The sequence below is a fragment of the Setaria viridis genome, chromosome 8, assembly GCF_005286985.2.
Source record: "Setaria viridis chromosome 8, Setaria_viridis_v4.0, whole genome shotgun sequence".
Lineage (NCBI taxonomy): Eukaryota > Viridiplantae > Streptophyta > Magnoliopsida > Poales > Poaceae > Setaria > Setaria viridis.
The window spans coordinates 3,492,972-3,514,346 of record NC_048270.2 but is presented as its reverse complement, the minus strand read 5'-3'; the positions used below and the strand labels follow the sequence as shown (position 1 = coordinate 3,514,346).

The following is a 21,375-nucleotide window of genomic DNA, read 5'->3' as shown; positions in this document are numbered from 1 at the left end:
GGGAAAAGAAAAAAAAAAGGGAGAGTAGGCCATGGGCCAGTGGCGGGCCAGAAAAAGAGAAGGGGAAGAGAATCGGCCCACGAGGCCCGTTAAGAGGAAAAGAGGCCAGCGGGTAGGATGAATAGGAAAAAGCAGGGTCCGCGCCGTGGGGCCCAGTGCACGTGAGAGTGGGTAGAGAGGGGTTGAGTAAGAAAAGTATTTCCGGGAGTTTTTCGGGAAAAATTAGATTTTCTTTAGTAAAGTAATTAGTTTAAATTCGTTTTGCACCATTTTAATCACAGAAATTTCTAGGAGTGTCCAAAATTAGTGAAACCAACTTTGTTAGGCTTGTTTTATTTTCCTTTATGCATTAAAATTTTTACACCCTAGAAAAATAATAAAAATTCGGGTATTTATTTAATGCCTTCCTTTTAAGGTAATTAAATAAATACTTAATATTTATAAAATGTATAAAATATGAATAACACTTTCTTAATCACAAATTATTCTTAACCCATAGGAAATTAGATTTTCAAGTTAGAAAATAATTATAACCTTTTCTAAAGATAAAAGAAAAAGCCATAAGGAGGGTTAAATAAGAAAAATAAAATTGTAGGTTAATCTTTTGGATTTTTTTTTGTGTGTTGGCTTGCTACTTTATCATGAAGGAAAGTTGTATAGTCCTTAATTCAAAATGTTGCATTCTAACCCCTGCATGTATTATACCATAGATCCCGAAGCACCGGAAGGAGATTATTGGGAATTTTCAGAAGGACCTTCGGAGTCCGAAGAAGTGTTTGAATTAGTTCCCTGTGAAGCCAACCCGTCAGAGTCTACTAACCTTTTTATCGAACAAGGCAAGCCCCGGTGCATTTATACCTATCTATTTTGGAGTCGTTATTTCATGTGACTTATTATAGGTTATTTACTATATGTATGCACTAAGTCTAGGAGTTGCTTGAAACCTATTCTTGTGTATGATCATGCCTTGTTTTAAGGACATCTTTGCCACTTGTTCAAACCTTAGAAGATACCCAAGTCTAGAATTGCTTACTTGCTTACATGCTTGGTTTACCAACCTTAAGGAAAAACTTTGAGTCATACATGTGATATATGGAAGGTTAACTTGGAATTGGGTAGCGGACAGAAGCTAGAGATGTAGTTCTGTCTGCTAGATTAATTTGGTTAAGGCCCGATTCGTTGTCTTAACCTTTGATCAAGTGATAAGCATCTGATCACTTACTGGGTATGGGACCAGTAAAGCCCAGTAGGTTAGTAAACTCTATGATCAGGAATACTTCGTACCCGCGCTTGACGTGCTGGAGATTGGCAGGGGTGTAGCCTGAAACTCACATGGTGATCGTGCCAGACGTGGGGTCCCATGTGGGGGTGCATCCCTGGGTCCGGGTAGTCGTATTCCTAATCATTGAATTTGCTAATCGAGAGGTTGTTAAATACGACCTGGACAGTCGTATAACGCTGGTGATCAGGGTACTCTCCTGCAGGATGTAATTAGATCCGGATCGCCGCAATTCTCGGTTATGAATGCACTTGATCACTGTTGAGCATCGTAGTATCAATTCATGCAATATGTATCTTTCTGCTATCAATTGATGTATGATTTAACAGCTATGGTTGTTTTCACTTCTGTTATCATTTAGAATGGTTAGGTAATAACTTAACCCAAATAAAAGATAAAACTAAGGCATTACTCATAGTAAGCTTTTTCGGCAAAAGTCGTGTTAGCCTAGCACACCCAAAAGCTAGCATGCATTCCAAAGAAAACTATTATATTGGTTAGTCGGGTAAGACTTGCTGAGTACCCCGTATTCAGGGTTTTCCCCTTGTGGCTATCTTTCAGAAGCTCCGCAGGAGGCTACAGAGGAGGAGACCCTGAAGCCCTAGGGTATTGACCTGAGTCTCACAATACCCTAGAGAAAAAGTTCTACTTGCGCATCTTCTCCTGAACTATGTATGTTTAAATCTTAGAGCTTGTCTAACACTGCATCACTAAGTTTGTTTCAACCTATGTCCTGTAATAACTCGTACCTTTTATATATGTATGTAAAAATGTAATGTTTGTTGATATTATCCCATCGCGGATATTATCCTGATGTATGGTTATGAGACACGCCGTGGATCCTTCGAGGAGTCCCAGGGACACTCGACGGACTACCGGACTTATGCTGTTTTAGGTGCGTTTCGAATAATTGCTGTTCCGACAGCAATTAGGCGCACTTAAACCAGCTTAAGTTGGGCGGTTCCGCCACAGCCTACCTCGTGACAAGGGCTCCTGGGTCGTTGTTCAGACGTCCCGGCCGCCACCATGGTTCCGTGACTACGCACCCGCGTCGTGTTGACGTGGTGTGTTTTGAAATATTGGGGAAGTTATTATTGGAGTTCTGCCGTAGGATGTTTTTGAGGAAAGAAAATTTGGAAAGGACCCTAGTAATAATCCTGGGGAATAATTTTTAGAGAAACTCTTAAAGTTAAGATGTGCTTAGTGTTGTCATAGGTGTGACCGTGTGAGTGCGGATGTGTGTATGGCAGCGGTTTCATTTGTGATGTGTTTTTTGGAGGAAAAAAAAAAAGAGAGAGAAGAGATTGAGAAGAACTCAAGAACGGTGACGTACATCATCTCAACGGGAGGTGCTATGCCAGCAGAATTTTCCTTTCCCTGCTTCCAGTTATTTCTAATTTTCCATATGCGTTTACTTAGCCTGCATTGTATTCTAGATGTATATATATCCTAGCCTTCCTCCTGCCTCGCTCCGACCGCCGGCAGTCAACGTCCCCTGCTGAGTTGCTGACACGAGGAGATGGAACTCAAGGAGAAAGAAGTCGCGCTCGTCGCCACCGACGTCAAGAGCGACGCTGCTCGGGACCAGAGGACCATGGACATGGAGGAGTGGCGGAGCCGCCGGCAGCCGCTCGACCCGAAGAAGCCGAAGGAGGACGCGAGGAAGCAGAAGCAGCGGCGCCCCTGCCTCGTCCTCCTGACACTGGTGCTCGCGGCGTCCACGGCGGCCGTGCTGTGGCGCTGCCGCGGCGAGCCGCTGCTCGTCGCGTGGCGGCTCTCCCTCCCGCTCTGCCTCGCCTCCTTCCTCTGGGCGAGCTCCCTCAGCGTGACAACGCGCCCGTGCGCCGTGTTCGTGCACGTCTCCTACGGCGTCCTGCTGGCCTGCGCCGCCGACAGCCTGGTGAGCCCCAACGAGGGCGTGGTCGTCGCGCACCTCGCCACCCACTTCGCCGGCGGCCTCGTCGGCTACGCGCTCGCCGAGCGCCGCAGCGCGAGGGCACCGAGGTGTCCGCGGCCGCCGTACCGGTGCCAGAGACCGAGGAGGAGGAGGAGCGGAGGCTGCGCGTGCTCTGGTTCCTCTCCGGCGTCTGTCTCGCCGGGCCGGCCCTGGCGGGGATCGCCGGATACGCGGCATGGGTGGCGTGGCGAGCGGCGGGGCATTGTTCTTGCTTGTTTGCATTGTTCCCTCCATTCCACGTATTGTTCGTTTAGCCTTTCAAACTTATCCTAAAAGAGTGAAAACCTTTCAAACTTATCCCATAAAGAATATTCATGTAATTTTCAGACTATCCAATAAAGATCATCATCTGGCTCAGTTAACAAATAAATCATTTACTCCCACAATCGATGCTCGAGCTAGACTCACTGAATAAGGAAGACTAATAGGTCCGATAATTACTGCAATCGTGCATACATAATTAATTCTACTCGGTAATCTATCCGATTAAGAAGAGTTATTAGGGGTATTTTAGACTTTTAACATTACTATTATATTATCTAAAATTTTCTAAACGAAGAGTCTTTGTGGGATGGAGGAAGTATTGCAGTAAGTGATGTGTGATAATTCAGAACCGAGACAGGATAATCCATTAAATTCTGAGTTTTAACATGCATTTTTGTTAAACCGCTGAATGGGGTTATTGAGGCTATAATCGGCTATAGCTTTTTTAGCCTCTGAAAACTAAACCGCTAAAGGCTTTAGCCCACTATTTAAAACATTGGCAGACAAGGAGATGATCGAGGAGCCGGCGTTGGCGACGGGGAATCAAGCAGTTCAGTTCATCCTGGTGTACGCGTAGGGATTGCATTAATCATTCACATTTTTACTTAATTCTCTGTCCAATTTATACACCACCTCCGTACCAAAATAAATGAATTTTTAGAAAGTTTCAGAGAGATTAGTACAGTGGATAAAAGACGTTAACAGCCTCCACTATTGATTTGGCTGTCTCTCTTTAATGGCCTCCTGTGCTGTTGGTTTGCCCAAGAACATAGGAAGAAGGGAACCAATTTAGGAGGCCGTTCATTAAAATCTGAACCTCAGAATTCTATGTTGAACAACACGGAGAATTTGGAAGATCTGCTTAACTCCAGTGCAGGTTCCAAATCGGCTCGCAAGTGGTGCAAGGTGTGCCAATCAATTTGATCTGAAACTTGACAAGGTAAACATTAAATTTCTAAGTTGATTGGTAGCGAAGTCTTTAGAACTCATGGGTAGGCATTCTTGGAATGAACACCACGACGGATAGATATTTAATGTAAGCATGCGGTGTAAATAAATAAAACATTAAAGGCATGTGACATCGGCTATGTTAGCCGAAGGGCTAAGATAAAGCATCGTAACACAATAGACAAGAAGGGAGCTCTCGTTAACCATGCGCACATCATATAGGTTAATAGATCTAGCCAATATCTTTGATAAGTGTAATTGAACTTAGACAAGGTAATACGAGAGAGGGCATTGACATCAATCTATTAACACAACAAATAAGAACCTCCTGCCTACCTCTTACAAATTAATTAAGCTAATGAAACCTAATCAAATGTCATGACCGTATAATTGAACTTAGACAAGGTAACACGGTGAGAGAGCATTAACTTCAGCTCATTAACTCAACTAGACAAGCTTGCAACAACAAGGCCTTGTATGCGCCCCTATCGGCTCAATGGCATCATCATGCTTCCGTGAGATACGAATAAGACCCGACCGAAGCATCGGCTCTCAACAGTAGCGTGCTGACGTCAGAGGCCTGACGGTTAGCAATACGAGGGGTAGAGGTAAAGATCTATTGAACCTTGCATATATAAAGCAATAAAAGCGTGCAGAGTCTACCAAACGATACGTTTAAACAGGGCAAGAAAGCCGATAAAGACAACCTAGCCAGATCTAAACCGTTCGATAACTGTGAGGGCTTAGGAACAACTAAGGAGCCGATAAAGACAACCTAGATAGATCTAAGCAAACTCAATAACTAGCCACACAACAATATCAGAATATAAGACTTCACTTAGAAAGTTCTGATAGAGGTCATAATGATCGGGTGACGGTACTTACAAGCTCGTCTGAGATTGAAGCTGATACAACCTTGCGTGCTAGAAGGAACTCATCGAATCTAATCTACTATTCCTAGGGTTTTGGTGGCGTGGCGCGAAAGGTTGTATTGATTAATTGATAATTCTTGATTACAAGGCTCACGGGTTTATATTTATACCCTGGAGCAAGCTAAAATCCTAGTTGATTACGACATGACTATTACAGCTATTTCTAAAAACTACTAAAGATAAATCTTCACACTTTCCCTTGTTTGATGAAGTCAATTTCGCTTCGGACCGGGCCCGCCTGGTCTTCCATCGACTTTTGGAATCCTGGTCAACTGCGGTTAATCTTGGTCAACATGGCTTCAACAACAGACTTTTTCCTCTCTCATTCATCGGCTGTAAGAACCTTATCCATAGCGGTTGACTCTGGTCAAAAACCGGTGTCAACAAGAGCAACCCCTCCTATTTTCCTAAACAAAAAAGAAGGCAAGCAATTGGCCATTCAAACTTCACTTGTTTATTTATTTGTACCTTATCTATTTTTTGGTGGGAAAAATATACAAGGAGAGAAGAAATTAGATTTATTGGAAGTACGTAGACGTGGGCTCGCAGCCCAACACAAGAAAGGCTTGCAGGCCTGCCTGAATCACACACATTGCGCGCGCTTGTACTCTGTCTTTTCATGGGCTTTAGACTGCGTCACCTGGGCTTGGGCCTTGGGCCTTGGGCCTGACAATTCACCAAGTGTTATACACTGATTTATTCCACCCTCCAGCGAGATAAATGGTACACAATATTGGTGATGTTGGAAAATGAATCATTTTAACTCATAATTCTCTATAAGGATAAAACTTTATTTCCATTACACAATAGAGTAATAAGCGATTATTTGTACATGAAGCATATGGTTCCCATCTTCATCATAATCGAGAAGAATTATGAGTTAAGTTAATGAAAAACTAAGCATTGTGGTAATTACACTTATGAAAAATATGACCAAGGAATTTAAGTTCAAAAGATGTCATTGTGAGGGAGAGCATGTTTTTTAACTTTGGTCATCATATAATAGATTTCAAATCTTTATGTTGTTCTACATAGAAGTAATCAATTGGTTGAGTAATGATTGAATCTACCTTGGAGGTATATCATCTATTGTTTTAAAGATCAAGTAGATCATACTGAGTCTAGTTTGGGATTATATATATGAGAGGAGCACCCAAATTATAATATGCATCTAATTGAGAAGAAAACAAGAGGAGCCAGAACCATCATAACCGTTATATAAAAAATAGGATTGTCTATATGTCACACGGGTGAAACAGAGCCTCCCTCACTCGATTTTTGAGCCATCAGACCATCATCCAACGACTCACCTTCGTCTTCTACTATACCTCCCGCGCAGCTTCAGCTGGCTACTGTGCTTCTTCACCCGCCTGCCGCTCCTTTGGGCCCCCACCCTTCCGTCGTGGGCAGGATATGATCCACAACGTTGGCTCCGTGAGAGAAAAAACCATTTCTATAGCACAAATTTACTCCTAGAAATCGATTCCTGAAAATTTTAAAAATACAAAATTTAGAAAACAGATTAAAAAAATAGGATTTTTTTTCTCTCACCCAGGAGGCCGTATTTTCGTCAGAGTCAGGAACGATTAGAAACCGTTGAAATGATGATTTCCTGTGGTGGTTTGGGTTTCGAACCGCCCCCAGTAAATAGATTTTCAGGATCAAGAATATGATGCTATAGTGCACGGGTTGTGCGTTCCTAAAAACGAAATGATCCTACAAATCATTTTTGATAGTAGTGTACTCATCTACTACTGAGATCCGTCATTCGAGTCGCGTCTGTCGAGAAGCCTATGCCCAAGTAGGGATGGCGTGGCCAAAACACACCACATCCGCACTGGCCCGTAGCTTGTGCATGTTAGAACTGGAGTACGTCGTCGCTCAGGTCAAGATGGCGTGGACACCCAAACCCCTACACTAACCCTTGCCATAGATTGCATGGAGAACGTGAAACAAAGATCGAAGACGACAGCCATAATAGTATAATCGGATGTGCTCCGATGATCTGTACATGCGAGGAATCAGAAGACCACGTCACTCAAGTTTGATCACCGTCAGTAGAGTGTCGCACGCGTGGAACTTATATTTGTTACTCTATTAATAAAATACTTATTGCTTGTCTTTCCTTGTTCCTTTTATGTTCGTATTAGTACATGCCCCATATTTTTCTTCCTCACAAAGAAATTATTTTGTATTCTTCTTTCCAAAGATTTAGCTTGAAAAAAAGCATCAGCTTAAATAATTTTTTAAACACATATGTGAATTGCTCGCTAAAATATAACCTTTGAATATTTTTAAGCTTCACAAGAAAATATTTCCAAGGGAAAAATTGAGCAAGAAAAAATTTGAAAAAGATGTTCAAGCTAGCACCAAGGAAAATGTTCCAAACAAAGAAGCAAATATACTAACAAGAAGAAGAAATTCAAAACCAAAAAATATGTTTAAAAAAAAGATGTCATCGTTCTAAGTATTAAGAAAAATGTAGTGACCATGAATAGGTACTCAATTGGAAAAAAAATATAAACCGTTTGTGGGCACCAAAGGCCAAAAAAAGAAGCAAATATTCTACACAAGAAAAAAGTTACGGTCAAAAACTGAAATTGTTCTGAGTACCTATAGGAAAACAGACAATAGAAAAATTCACCAATTATATAACAATATAATTAGGCAACAAAATAATAAAATACAAATTACAATTCAAATATATAATATCTAACAATTGGCTTTGACGATCGCAAAAATCAAGTTTGTCCAGATCCGATTACAAGAAATACAAATGGGTGATACAAATTGTGAAAGAAAAGGTGAAAGAATAGTTCGCTTTTGTGCTCACCATGCTGACAGAGGATCCCTGTCATTTGCTTCATGGAGAGTGAGTTCTGTGGAGGAGCTTCGGCTGGTCACCCTAAGGGCAAAACCAGCGCTCAAGGAGAGGATTAGTAGTTGGTTGAGTAGTCTCTTGTAGAATCAGCCTCCCCCCTTTTCTTTTTGAGGTTTGAAGCCTTAACCCCTGTACATACACTCCTTTTTCACATATATAAAAAATATGGGTAGGGGCCTCCCTTGCCGTTTCCCGTAAAAAATATGGGTAGGTTTGAGCAGGACGTAAGTGCAGAGACCACCGTACGGTGAGTATCTTGCCATCTCCGGTGGATCCGGGCCGGGAGGAACGCGCGGCCGCCGGTCATGGGGTCGTACACGCATATGCCTGATTCCTGTGGCACATCGGTGTCATGCCGGCGGCGGAGCACGACGAGGCCGCCGCGCGACGTCACGGGCTCGTAGCGCGCCAGGATGTCGGCGCCGCCGCGGGACAGGAACGGCGCGAGGTGCTGCTCGAAAAGGTACGCCGCCGCGGGAGTCGCTGGATGCAACAGGGAGAAGGGCGGCGGAGGCGGGAATCCCCGGGACGCGACCAGGCGGAAGAACACGTCGCGGCTCTGGAGGAAGCAAAGCAGGCGCGGGGGCACGGCGGCGGCGGGACCGTGGCAGACGCGCCGGATGAAGGCCGGTCTGAGGATGTCGCGGCGGAGGGGCTTGCAGCAGGCGGCGCAACGGAGGAGTGTCGCCACGTCGGACCGCGAGACGACATCGAGCACAAGGTCCGACGGAAGCGCTGGCGCCAGCGTCGTCTTTGCCTCCGGCGGTGGCGCGGCCGTGAACCCATCACTACTTAGGGAACGGACCTTTCGTAGCTCCTAGATTGTGGATTCTAAGAATCTGGATTGTAAAAAGGCGAAGATTGAAAAGCCATTGGTTGTTTGGCAACCTGGATTCTGGCTTACGGAATCTTCCCATCTTTTTGCTCACCTACAACTACAAGTAGGCCATTCAGTGCGAGCAAAGGAGAAGAGACCGGGAAAAGAAACTAATGTTATGCTACCTTTTGTACTTTTTAATTGTACGGTGGGGGTAATACGTGCTGGTAGAAGTTGATGCATAGTTTATTGTTTGAACCATTATAATCCGGCAATCTGGATTGCATAATCTGGGGTCAAAAGCTTCATCTGTTTTCACTTCACCTTAAAAAAAATAGCGCCTTTCCCCTTAGCCTCATGAAGGAATTTTGCACGGGCTGGGCCTGGCTTACAGCCTTACATCAGACCAGCTCGGCCCACCCCGGCCCATCCCTGTGCCGACTGCCGACGCACAGTGAAAGTGCCGACGCCTACAAAGCTAGCTAGCTAGCTAGAGAGGCTGCCAGATGGAGACAGCATCTGCATGTCCCTGCGACAAAGCAAAGCACCCCTGCTTTTCATTTGCAAGACAACCCGTCTCCCGGTCTCATTTCTTCCTTCCATCTGCCATCTCGCTTCATCAGCCTTCGATTACTCACTCGTCTATAAGTTTGCAGCAGCACGGTGGTATTCAGAGGTGGAGCGAGGAGGTTCTCATCATGAGGTTGTCGTGGCCGTGGAGGCGGAAGACGCAGCTGGCGGCAGCGCCGCCGCCGCATGGTGATGATGTGCCGGTGGCCGTGGGCACCCACCTCCATGTCGGGGCCGGCGATGACGGTGACGACGCCGACGCCGAGTCGACCGCGGCGTCGTTGGAATCGGAGCGCAGCCACCTGACGACGCTGCCGGTGGAGGAACCGGGGCACGTCGACGAGGACGCCGGCCGGAACGGGGTGCGCCACACCCACTACGAGGTGGATGGGTCCGGTTCGGAGGAGGGCGAGGGCTGCAGCGAGAGCGATACTGATGATCAGTCGGCGGAGGCTAATGTCGACGGCCGGCACCGACGACGCCGGCCGAGGCACCACCGCCGGGGAGGGAGGAGGAGGAGGCGGCGGCCTGCCGGCGGCGTCCCGGCGCTCATGGTCGTCGCGCCCGCCGCGGCGGTCATGCTGCTCGCGCTCGTGGCGCTCGTCACCTGGAAGAGGCGGCAGCGCCGGATGCTGTAGCTGGATGACATTGACACAGTTACTGCAGTAACATTCCCTGGCAGTACGCGTGGCAGCCGTAGGATCAGTGTGCAAGTGGACCCGGGTGTATAAAAGTTCCGGGGGCGATTTCTTTTCCTTTACTTTTTAACAGAGAGGTGTGGTTTTCAGGCTACAAAATCGAATTGAAGCATTTGGCCGGGTTCAATATGATGCCTTTGACGACTTTTTGTAAATGTTGTGTTGCTCTGATGACTGATGCTGCTGCTGTTGCGAAAGACTATCTTCTTGACTGCTACTTCTTTCTTTTATAGAACATATACAGACAGTTTGAAATATAATGCAAATTATAGAACGTAGGATTTTGGGATTTTCTGAAACTGTGTAAATTGATTGTCCCATTTTCCAGGTGCGTCAAAATGTTATTTCAATTCACCCTTGCAGCTCAATTGAAAAAAGACAGGCGTGCTCTTCGCAAGCAAGAACGCCTCTTGTCCATATACGATCCGATTTATCTTTGCAACTACAAGTACGGGGATAAATTGAGGTGTATTTGTCCAAATATAAACGGAAAATACGTGGGTAAATTGAGGCGTATTTGTCCAAATATAAACGGCAAATACGAGGGTAAATTGAGGCGTATTTGTACAAATATAAACGGAAAATACGGGGATAATAAATGGAGGGCTTTATTATGCACGCACAAAAAAAGCGTTAACAATCCATGCCACGCCTGGCCCACTTATGTTTGCAACAAGGAGGCCCAAACCCAAAAGTCAGTAACCGCGGCCCAAACCGAACCACCGATGCTCCGCCGCGGACCGCGCATCCCCGCCGTCCCCTCGCCGCCGGCGCCCGCGCGCCGGCGAGGCTTCCGCTCGGAAGCCGCCCTCGAGGCTATCCGCTCGCACTCGCTCCCGTCGAAGGCCGCCGCCGCCGCCCCCTCCTCCGATGCGGACGACCCGGCGGGGCCCGCCAGCCTCGCACTCTACAACTACCCCACCTTCGCCGGCGCCTACGGCGCGCTCGCGGCCCGCCTCTTCCACCAGCGCGTCCGCCGCCGCCTCCTCGTCCTCCCCTTCTCCTCCGTCGAGCCCTTCAGGTTCCTTCTCGCCGTACCTCGCCATTTTGCACCCCACTTGCTCCTAGCGGTGTTAACCAGCGTGTGCGATTGTTTCTTCCATGGCGGTGTGTGTTGTTGAAACGAATTGGATCAATTAGAGCTGAAGACTTCGAGGACGCGGGGTTACAGACGTGCTATCTCTTGGATTTCATTGGGCCGAAGAAGTTCGCTTTCGAGCTCTCCCAGTTTGTCCCCAGGTGCGTTTCTAAAGAAGTCAAGACAATGAGTTGCAATAGAAATGGGTCACTGGATAATGTTTTTCTATGTAGGAATAATTGATTTGAGTAATCGATGGAATACTGATAATTGCTAGTGCTGACAATGTTCAAAAGGTGGTTTGGAATAATGATAATTAGTTATAGTTTACCACTGCCGACGATGCTCAGAAAGAGAAGTTGCTTTTGTATGGAAGAATCAAAAGAAAGGAACATATCTACTCTTAGATTACAAACTTTCCATAATGACGATTGCAGTTTATGAAGTAAGCTGTTTGCGATCTTACAATCTTCTCTAAACGAGAAATTGCTTTAGATACACCTTAGAATGTTACTAGTATAGTATACCTATATGATTTACACCTGAAGTTTCTAATGACTCCATACGGCTCATACTTATGTACCTAGTATATTTGCCAAATGGTTACACATCCCTTTAAAAGTGTGTATCTTTTGGTGATGTATCTTTTCTATTATAAGAAACATCGCGTTGTCAGTCCTGTTTAAGTGAGCAACACGGTAGAGAGGTATTATCTCATGACATGCCAACTGATGCAGTGTGATAGCATTTGATCACCGGCAAAGTACACTAGCAAGAATCCCCAAGTTGGGTCAGTGCCCAAGCAATGTTGAGCTTCATATTGACACGTCAAAAAGCAGTGTTCGATCTGTATTTGATTATTTCTCCAAGAAGCTAGCAGGGACAAAATCTGACTCTGTGAGTATAGAGAAAAAATCATTCATGTTCATTATCTTGTATGGTCAGAAGAAAAATGAGGATGTTCTATTTTCACACAGCAAATGTGTGAAAACTTGTTCAACCAAGAAGATGAGGAGCGGGTTTCAAATGTTGTTGAGTACATAGAGGATGCAGATTTGCGACGCTGGCAGCTGCCTAACACCAAGGAATTTCAGACAGCACTTAGGGAAGAGCGTGCAAAGTTGAACTGTGTAACAAATCCTCATGTTTTTGAACAGGTTTAGCCCTACCTGCTGCCATCATGCTTGTCTCTTGTAAGATTCTGATCTTTCCAGCATGACATGGTCAATGATTGCATTTATTGGTACCCCCAAACAGCTACTACAACTTGATGGTGGCGATCTGCTTAATAGGGAGAAATCACTGGCTCTTGATCGCCTGCAGGCTGCAGGGGAGTTCATACAGAAGCCTTTCAAGATTCAACTTGGAAGAGGGCTGTATGGTGAATGCCTGGTATGAAAACAACATGCTCTTGCATTTATACTGATTTTATCATTTGTGTTTGTGAGTTTGTGTATCTTCGATAGCTTAATACTGCAGAATGTTTGCAGTACAGCTCTTTTGTTTGCTGAAGCCTTCTAACTCTATTGCTTTAGCAAAGGCAAGTAGTTCTGCCTCCATGGCTGCTCTTGTTTTAATGGTCCTATGCTACCAGCTAGTGGAGATAGGCATGTTTTGTTCATATTCGAATGCTTGTGCCTGAGCCTTATGGTTCTCATCTTTAATTGATTGATCCCTTCTTCCACATTCAAACAGCACAGTATAAGATGTTCTTTTGCAGCTGTTCATGCTTGCTCAATCTTTTTTTTTAACTGGACTCTTGATGCGAATTGATGGAGTGGTTTTATGTTTATCATTAACCCCGTCTGTTCTTGGATTGTTGCGTACCTGACTGTTCTTGAACTTGGTTGGATGCTTGAGTATGACCAGCTCTAGAGCCTGCCTCTAGATCTGTTATAATATTTTTTTAGGGGGAAATATTATATAATTAGCTCTAAAAATATCTCATTTTCTATAGTACATGTTTTATTTTTTTTACTATAAGGCAATCAGAGCAGATGGACACTCAAAATTGAGTCATGAAATCGGTTTGGAGCTGAGTCGGAGGAGTGCTGCTGCTGGATTAAGGTATAAGCTTTATTCAGGTTTGACAGAACGTGTATATCATGCCTATTTTGTGTTTCTCAGGTTATTTATTCAAGAATGTTTTTTCATCACAGGCCTATTGGAGCAGTGGTCTTCATGCAACGAGGTATCCTAAAGGTTTGCTTGAGGACTACTGACAATACAACTAATACAGCAGAGATTGCAAAGGTATGCCACTGTTCTAATTATATTCTTCAAAACTGCATGGCATTATAGCTGGATTTGATTGTTCATGTATTGCCACATCATATAAATGTAGGCATATGGTGGAGGTGGAAAACCAAGTTCAAGTTCGTTTGCGCTAAGGATGGATGAGTTCAACACCTGGACTTTGGTGAAGTCAAGAGTCATGAACTGAACTGGAAGGCAAATAGTGTTCATACTGCAGGAAGCAGCTCAGCTGGGCGCATATTCCATCAGTGGCGAAGCAAGAATGAGGTGATTTTGGGGTGTTCCGGTATGAGAGGGAGGAAAGCAAAAGCTAAGAATGTAGCCTGGCATGTTCTGAGTTTACAGGAGAACAATATGCACGCGAAGGGGGAGATTGACAAACAGCACCTCCAAATTGTAATTCCGCTCGTTTATATATTTATTGCTCTTGGTCTTGAAAAAACTGCATCTCCAAACTGTTCTCATCACTAACATCTATGTACAGAACTACAAAAACGATTGATTTAGCTTCAGTTGGCTTCATAATCACGTTCATTTTCAGGCATCAACGGAATTTCTGTTCGAAGGAAAAGCATATCAGTGCATTAGCATCTGTGCTCTGTGCTCAAGAAACAAAGGTTTACCGTACACTGAATAATGAATACAATCCTTCCCACATACGCAGTGGTTCCTTATACTAATCATATCCAGATGAAACATCCTGTGTTCACTACACCTCTGAATAACTATTCTACTCCCTCCGTTCCAAATTGTAGATCGTTAGGTGTACACAGTTTTTTGCTATGCACTTAGATACTTAGATACGGTGTATGTCTAGACCTATGAATTTGGAACGACCTGAAATTTGGAACGGAGGGAGTACAAGATTCTACTTATGCGTTGATGAATAGGCAAATCATCGAATGCTTTCGAAGAGGTGCCACCAAACCTAAGCACTTTGGCCATTCCATAGAGACGATATGCGTTCAAACAGTCCCCTTTTATTGCTAATACTACCTTGCGCCCCTGACGAGGAAGGAGTGCCAGAAGCATCCACCTTATCAGCTTCCATACGGTTGACTGGTTGTTCTGTTTTCTTAACCAGATCAACAACTGCAGCGTTCCTTTGATCTATAGATGGTGCATCAGATGGTGGTGATGGAACATCCCCAGCCAGAGTAACATCAGCTTCCACATGGTTTGAAGGTCTCTCTGCTCGTTGAGTTAGTCCAGCTTTCTTGTGGCCTCTAGATACTTGTTCTAATGGGGACAACAGCACTTCAGTTACCAGAGTTTTCTTTTCCGTACATGATGGTAATTCGGATGAGGAAGGCTGGTCATCCACTGATGACAGCTCCTCACTTTCACTTTCATTGTGGTGTTTTTCCTCAATGCTACTTTGAGCAGAATCCATTCTGTTGAAACTACTTTGTTCAGAAGACTCCACTGAACTCTTGAAAACCTCAACCACAGCAGGCTCAGTATCACCTGGTAGAGGATCTATAAATTTCACAACATCAGGCATGGCTTTGAGAAGGACAGAGAACCTTCTGAAGCCAAAGAATCCTTCATCAATAAACACATTGATCCTTTTAAGCTGAGCTTGAAGATTTGAAACACTGACACCTTCAGGGTAAAATTGCAGTACTTGCTTAATTCCAATGACAACAGATTTGGGGACTTTAGGTTCCTTGGTCTTCCGTTGCAAAGCCATGGGCTTCTTTGGTTCCAGGAGAAGGTCATCACCACATCCCCTGTACTGACCATACCAAGAAGATAAACCATCAGGTGGTTGATTCAAATATTTGGGTACGAGACCCACCCCATTAACTAGAGGCTCCCATGGCCACATAAATGTCGCTGCACTGCGCATCATCTTGGAGCCATCATTTGGGGAAGAAAGCAATACGTTATAGTTGCTCATCCGAAGACGATGCAAAACTTTTGCAAAGTCTTCATCCCCTGATATAAGGAGGAAATGGGCTGGTGGAGGGTTCTGAGCAATCCAAGAGACAAGATCAGGCATGAATGATTGGTACAAACTATCCTTCCCACCTAGAAAACAAAAATGTATTGTTAGCACAATTAGATGGAATAGCAACACCGTATAACTGAAATCATTATACAAAAACAGGGTGTCCTAATATTTGATAATTCACGTCCTTAGAGAGAAGCAGAATTGAAGATCAATACACATTCCTAGAAGGTTACATATTTTTGACAGCAGGTTTAAGAGTAGCATGAATACTAATATGAACCAATCCCCCTCTGTACGGATAAATTGTGCCAATATCTACTACAGTAGATACCAATAGATTAGAACCACTATGCTCATGATTCCAAGACTGTATCCAGTATGACATGAACGAAAACACATTCCAGTACTGTTTGAACCACATATGTTGTAAACTACATATAATCTAATAACTACATATAATCTAACCAATCAGAAGCAACAAATGGAGTAATCATTTCTTTTTTTTAACATTAGTAATCATTTCTCATTCTGATGAAATTTCGAGGCTGGCGCGGAAATTGCAACCAGAGAAATCGCAGTGGCGGGAGGGGACAGAGGGCGCAACTGTAAGGGACGTGCGACAGGGAGACGCCGGTGTCGGTGAGCGCCTCCCGTTCGGCGCGCGGGATGAGCGTGACGTCGCCGAAGGCGGTGACGTTGACGGGCCCGCGGATGCCGGCGCGCCGCAGCGCTGCCGTGAGGCGCGGGACGAGGCAGCGCGGGTCGGCGCGGGAAGGGAGGCGGCACCTCTGGAAGTCCCACCACACCGTCACCTTCACCGCCTTGGACTCATCCCACTCGTCCTCCTGCTGCAGCTGGTGGTGGTGGTGGTAGTGGCGCTGCGCGGTTCCGCCGTGCCAGGGAGAGGAGGCGTGGGGAGCCAAGCAGCGGGGGAGTACGCCGCGGTTGGTGGATTCGACGCCGCGGAGGAGGCGGACGCGGGAGGGGAACATGGCGGCGGTGGTGCGAGGTCGCCGTGGCGGCGGGATGGCCGGTTGGGCTTTAGAAGGCGGAAGAGTAAAACCCTCGTGGGCTGGGCCTGGTCCTGGGCCAGACACGTGGGCGCGTACTTATTAAAAAAATCTAGCCCAACTCACGCTGCCACCCGGCTTTCCTGTCGTCATCGCGCTGGGCTTGATTTCTTCCCCATTGGTCCTACCTAGTTTTTGAGCCTTCTCTTTCTCTTGGGCTCTGGGCCCTGGTTCTATAGATGGGCTGGTCTAAGATGTTTTTTCTTTTCCTTTGATCTTTCCTTTTTGTTGGTCTGGTTATATGATCTAACTTGGTAAAGAGCTAGCTCGCACGGAGTCGCGCTCGCGCCGTGACACCTGCAAGGCCTGCTGGGGGCCATGGGAGGAGATTGGAGTCTCGTATTTTTTAACATGGTTTACGTTTTAAAAATATGATAACTTTCTTCTCATATGCATGTTTCCAATTCCATTTGCACCACTGTATCCTTTACGATGAGATCTATAAAACTAGACCCATGATAGGTATGTTTCGAAATAATTTTTATATACTAACAATTTATGTTAATATATTAGAACTAGTTCTATAGCAGGTGCAGCACTCAACTATACATCTAACAATAAAATTTGCCCTTGACTTGAGTGCCAATAAACTTAGATGTCATTTTGCCATTGTTAAGTATACTCAACAAGAAGTGATGATCATTGAAGTGACATATTGTTACATGGCAAAGTACGAAGGAGAGGGTTAGGAATTGGATGCCCCCTTGTGTGATGATCGTTGATTTGGCAATGTTGACAATAAAAATCAACTTTGTTGATAAAGCATCCTTTGAGCTTCGATGATCTTGGAACATTCTCCACCAGGTTGGGGAAGCACCAGCACCTCTTGTAACGAAGTTTCTTTGCATCGTGGAAGAGGATATCCTTATGCAAGTACTCCACCCTTGTCATCCGGATCACACAAAGCAGTCAAGATAGCTTTATAGATCCTCTTCTAATACCTTTCCATTGCATAGTTTAGACAGCTGTTGTCTATGAACTATGCCATGTCACACTCAGACAACTAAAAAGACAGCTTGTACAGTGAGTCGTCTATTTAGCTATCTGCAAGCTATTTAATCCATTCATAGAGTTGGTAATCAAGTATACATTTGATCTTTGTAGCTATTTTGGTGCTTGAATGGGAGAATGCATGGTATATTCAAATAAGTTGCATGAGTCTTTTAGAGAAGCATAAATATATTATATATTTATATCAATAGATAGTCCAAATATGCTTAAAATCCATCTTTGCCTTCCTTTGCATGTGTACAATGAAAAGGACAGAAGACCACAACTCCACAAGCTAGCAGGCAACACTTGAGCAATCATTTGTTGAAATGGACTGATATCAAACATAGATGACACATTTACAAACTCCTGTACTTGCTCAAACATTTACTATATTTTGAAACTAATCAGACTATATTCAGTCGATTTTAGAAAGCATGGTCAGCAGGAGGTGTTGGATTTTTATCCCTGTAAAGTATATTGTGAACTAAATTAAAGCCACAGCTCATTGATGTCATAAATTAGCTAGTAGACATCCTGCAAAAGTATATCAGCACAACATATGACAACTAGTAAGATTCTACCACATCAACTGCATGATTTCAATTTCTGACTTCATAATAGTCCAATACAACAAAGAATTCATCAGTATGACATCTAAACCTATCAGCTGATCAAAAGAAGATAAAATTAGAATTGCCAGGGCCAAGACATTTAGTTTTTGTTTGAAACAGACACATGTGCAATTGAGAATGAGTGGAGAATGGTGTTGCTGCATCATCAGCATCGCCCTCCTCAGCCTTTCCACCTGGCAATGCAACTTCCCCTGAAAAAATCCCAGATGGAGAAAAAGTGGTCATCTATCATATTCATATCCTGTCTGCACTGAATGTGCTTGCAAATTTGTCTGGGACAGCCCTGAACAGTTCCAGGTCCCCCACCCTGACAGCCTAGAGGCAACAATACAAGTTTAGAGTTTTTCCGCTTATTTGTAACATAGAGTTCAAATAATGACAAGTTACTTACATTTGTGAGCTCAAAATAAGGTGTCAAAGCTTTCTTCATTCCTTTCTGCATGAAAACAGTCCTCTCTGGAATCTCTCCAAGAAGTAGCCTCACAATGATAGCCCATTTGTTGCACTGAATTCGAAAACCACGAGCTGATGTGGGTGCCTTCCGAGCAGCTTGGAGGAGGCTTTCTTTAGCATCAGTGTACTCCAACTGAATTGTCCTAATCTTACCCAAGTAGAACAAGTATCGGCATATTTCTTTTGATCAATAAGGAAAATCAGGACAAGCAAAATATATTTCAATTTCAGGGAGACCATGCTTGATTGAAATCTGTGTTGCCGAAGCCGCAGCATCAACATCCATCTCAGTATCATCTTCCTGAAGGACATTACATATGGACATTAGGAGTCTTGAATGTGACAAAAGAAAAAAACCTCAGTCTCTTTCTTCTTTTACTCTATTATCATATAAAACGGAGCAGGCTCTAACTATAAACTATAAAACAAGCAGCAGACACAGCAGAATCTATTACAGGGTATGAAGAGCTTCTTCAGTTATGCACATACAGAAAAATCAGACCAATTAAGAATCTACCAATGTAAGCAATTCATCATAGTATTGTCCAAATTTATTGGTGCCAAGGCAATATAGTCACACAGAGCACGAAAACTAAGCCCTGAAGATGCAATTCTAATATTCCATGAATGATTTTTAACTCGTCCTAAACTAAGTGTGAGCATCTAGGTATTGGTATACAATGAACATAATTGCAAGCACAAGATACTGAGAACATGGCACTTTTGAAGTTCGAAGCACAAGATGAGAGAAATCCAAATGATTTGTAACAGATACATTCTGCTTAGCAACAGCGAGTCTAAGAACCTACTAGTCCAACATAATTAGCTTGTTCAGGAGAAAAACTAATAGCATGAAGAAAATATCTTGCAAAATTGTGGCGGAGCAATATCTTAGCAGCTACATCAACTCGTTTCATGACGGCAATTGCAGCGCTACTCGTGAGCTCCAAAGTCCAGTTTGGTCTAGTTTACGCAGCAGTGATGCTAGAGACGACAGATAGCAGGAGCAGGGGAAAAAATCGGTTCTTTTACCTTGGGCACCAGGGCGGTGAGGCGAGCGTAGGCTTCAGAGGACGCGGGGAGCGTGAAGGCGAGGAAGACGTAGACGTTCGTACGGGGAGGGGGCCGCGCGGTGGAGCCTCAGGCGGCGGACGAGCGCCTCCATGTCCGCGCCGGGGCCCTCCTCCCCCTCCATGGCTTCGGGAGCCCCGGGATCGGAGGACCGGGAGCTGGTGCCTTGGTGGGGGCGGCGTCGGCGGTGTCGGCGTAGAGTTCCGCATCAGCGCCGCCGCAGCTCCCCCGGTGGAGGCATCGGGGATCCGGGGCGCCGCTGGGAGATTTTGCAGGAGGATCCGGGTGGCCGGAGGGAGATTTTGCTGGCGGACGGCGGTGGGCTGAGGAACGCGCGAATCCTTGGGTGGCGGGACGACTTGCGCGCGGCAGCGGGAAGCCAAAAATCGCGCGCGCGCATCCGATCCGCGCTCGCCGTCAACGACCGGAAGCTGGTCCTGCAGCGCGCTTCGGAGCCGTCGCCTCTCGTCGGAGCACGCGCTCGTGCCGTAGACGAACGAGGCGACGGCAAGCCCCTCTTTCTTCGTTTAATTGTACACGTAGACCTCCTCAGCTGATGTGGCAAAAAAAGATAAGGGTCATCTGTGGGTTGTACGTGCCCTTAGTCTTAGACGAAAAAGTAATATCGTCATAAAATGCAACACGCGGGAGCAGCACAGGTGTTACAGGCCTGTTGCATGAGCGGTGGCACGATGAGGGCGGCACAGACGAGCAACGCAACAGGAACGGAGCAGGCGGCCAGCAGCTGCTTGGGCGAGCAGCAGTAGCGAGCGAGCGGAAGGCCGTAGTGGTGTTGCGATCGAGCTGGCGGCGTGCTAGGGTGGAGAAGATGTTGCGGCATCCAACGGCTGAGGCTGTATGCATGAATCTGAAACGGCAGAAGCCATGTAAATTCGTGCTCTGTTTGGATCTGAAAGTTCGTGTCACATCGGATATTCGGATATTAATTAGAATTAAATAGGAGCTAATTACAAAACTAATTGCAGAACCCCTAGGTTAAATCGCGAGACGAATCTATTAAGCCTAATTAATTCATCATTAGCGAATGTTTACTGTAGCACCATATTGTCAAATCATGGGCTAATTAGGCTTAATAGATTCGTCTCGCGATTTAATCTAGGGGTTGTGAAATTAGTTTTGTATTAGTCTATGTTTAATACTCCTAATTAGTGTCCAAATATTCGATGTGACAGGAGCTAAAATTTAGCCCCAAACATTCGATGTGACAGGAGCTAAAATTTAGCCCGGGGATCAAACACCCCCTAAGTGTGTTAGTGTAAGGATTAAACCAGTAAAGCCATTGAAATGGGTAGTTAATCGTGTCATTATAGAGTACCAACACAGAAGCTGCGAGGAAATGAGAAGTCTTGATAACGTCGTGCAAGTAATTAAATAGTTGTTGATACTTCACTTTTACCTTGAGAATAGAATTTACAACTCAATTTGGTTGAATATTTTTCTACAATTAATTTGCATCATGGTATTTTCAGTGACAATGAGGGGGTTATCCACAAACCTC

At 44.9% G+C, this 21,375-nt stretch overlaps 3 protein-coding genes and 1 long non-coding RNA gene across 4 annotated transcripts; 2 read left to right on the top strand and 2 right to left on the bottom strand.

Annotated features, from left to right (window-relative positions):
* The first annotated feature begins 9,269 nt into the window (after positions 1 to 9,269).
* Positions 9,270 to 10,478, top strand: LOC117834064 (uncharacterized). Its single transcript, XM_072295726.1, has one exon. It carries the CDS (start codon positions 9,585 to 9,587, stop codon positions 10,284 to 10,286), a length of 702 nt encoding a protein of 233 aa, XP_072151827.1. The 5' UTR covers positions 9,270 to 9,584; the 3' UTR covers positions 10,287 to 10,478.
* Positions 10,479 to 11,047: 569 nt separating this feature from the next.
* Positions 11,048 to 14,192, top strand: LOC117833654 (uncharacterized). The gene is made up of 8 exons (XM_034713233.2): positions 11,048 to 11,367; positions 11,487 to 11,585; positions 12,162 to 12,321; positions 12,402 to 12,581; positions 12,682 to 12,816; positions 13,409 to 13,491; positions 13,584 to 13,677; positions 13,769 to 14,192. The coding sequence occupies exons 1-8, from the start codon at positions 11,072 to 11,074 to the stop codon at positions 13,865 to 13,867; spliced, it is 1,146 nt and encodes a 381-aa protein (XP_034569124.1). The 5' UTR covers positions 11,048 to 11,071; the 3' UTR covers positions 13,868 to 14,192.
* Positions 14,193 to 14,233: 41 nt separating this feature from the next.
* Positions 14,234 to 16,665, bottom strand: LOC117833653 (uncharacterized). Its single transcript, XM_034713232.2, has 2 exons — positions 16,242 to 16,665; positions 14,234 to 15,714 (listed from the first exon to the last, which is right to left on the bottom strand). Exons 1-2 carry the CDS (start codon positions 16,627 to 16,629, stop codon positions 14,609 to 14,611), a joined length of 1,494 nt encoding a protein of 497 aa, XP_034569123.1. The 5' UTR covers positions 16,630 to 16,665; the 3' UTR covers positions 14,234 to 14,608.
* Positions 16,666 to 17,711: 1,046 nt separating this feature from the next.
* On the bottom strand, positions 17,712 to 20,586 carry LOC117866908 (uncharacterized). The gene is made up of 3 exons (XR_004643035.2): positions 19,818 to 20,586; positions 18,724 to 19,086; positions 17,712 to 18,647 (listed from the first exon to the last, which is right to left on the bottom strand). It is a non-coding gene; the product is annotated as an uncharacterized lncRNA (long non-coding RNA).
* Positions 20,587 to 21,375: the final 789 nt, after the last annotated feature.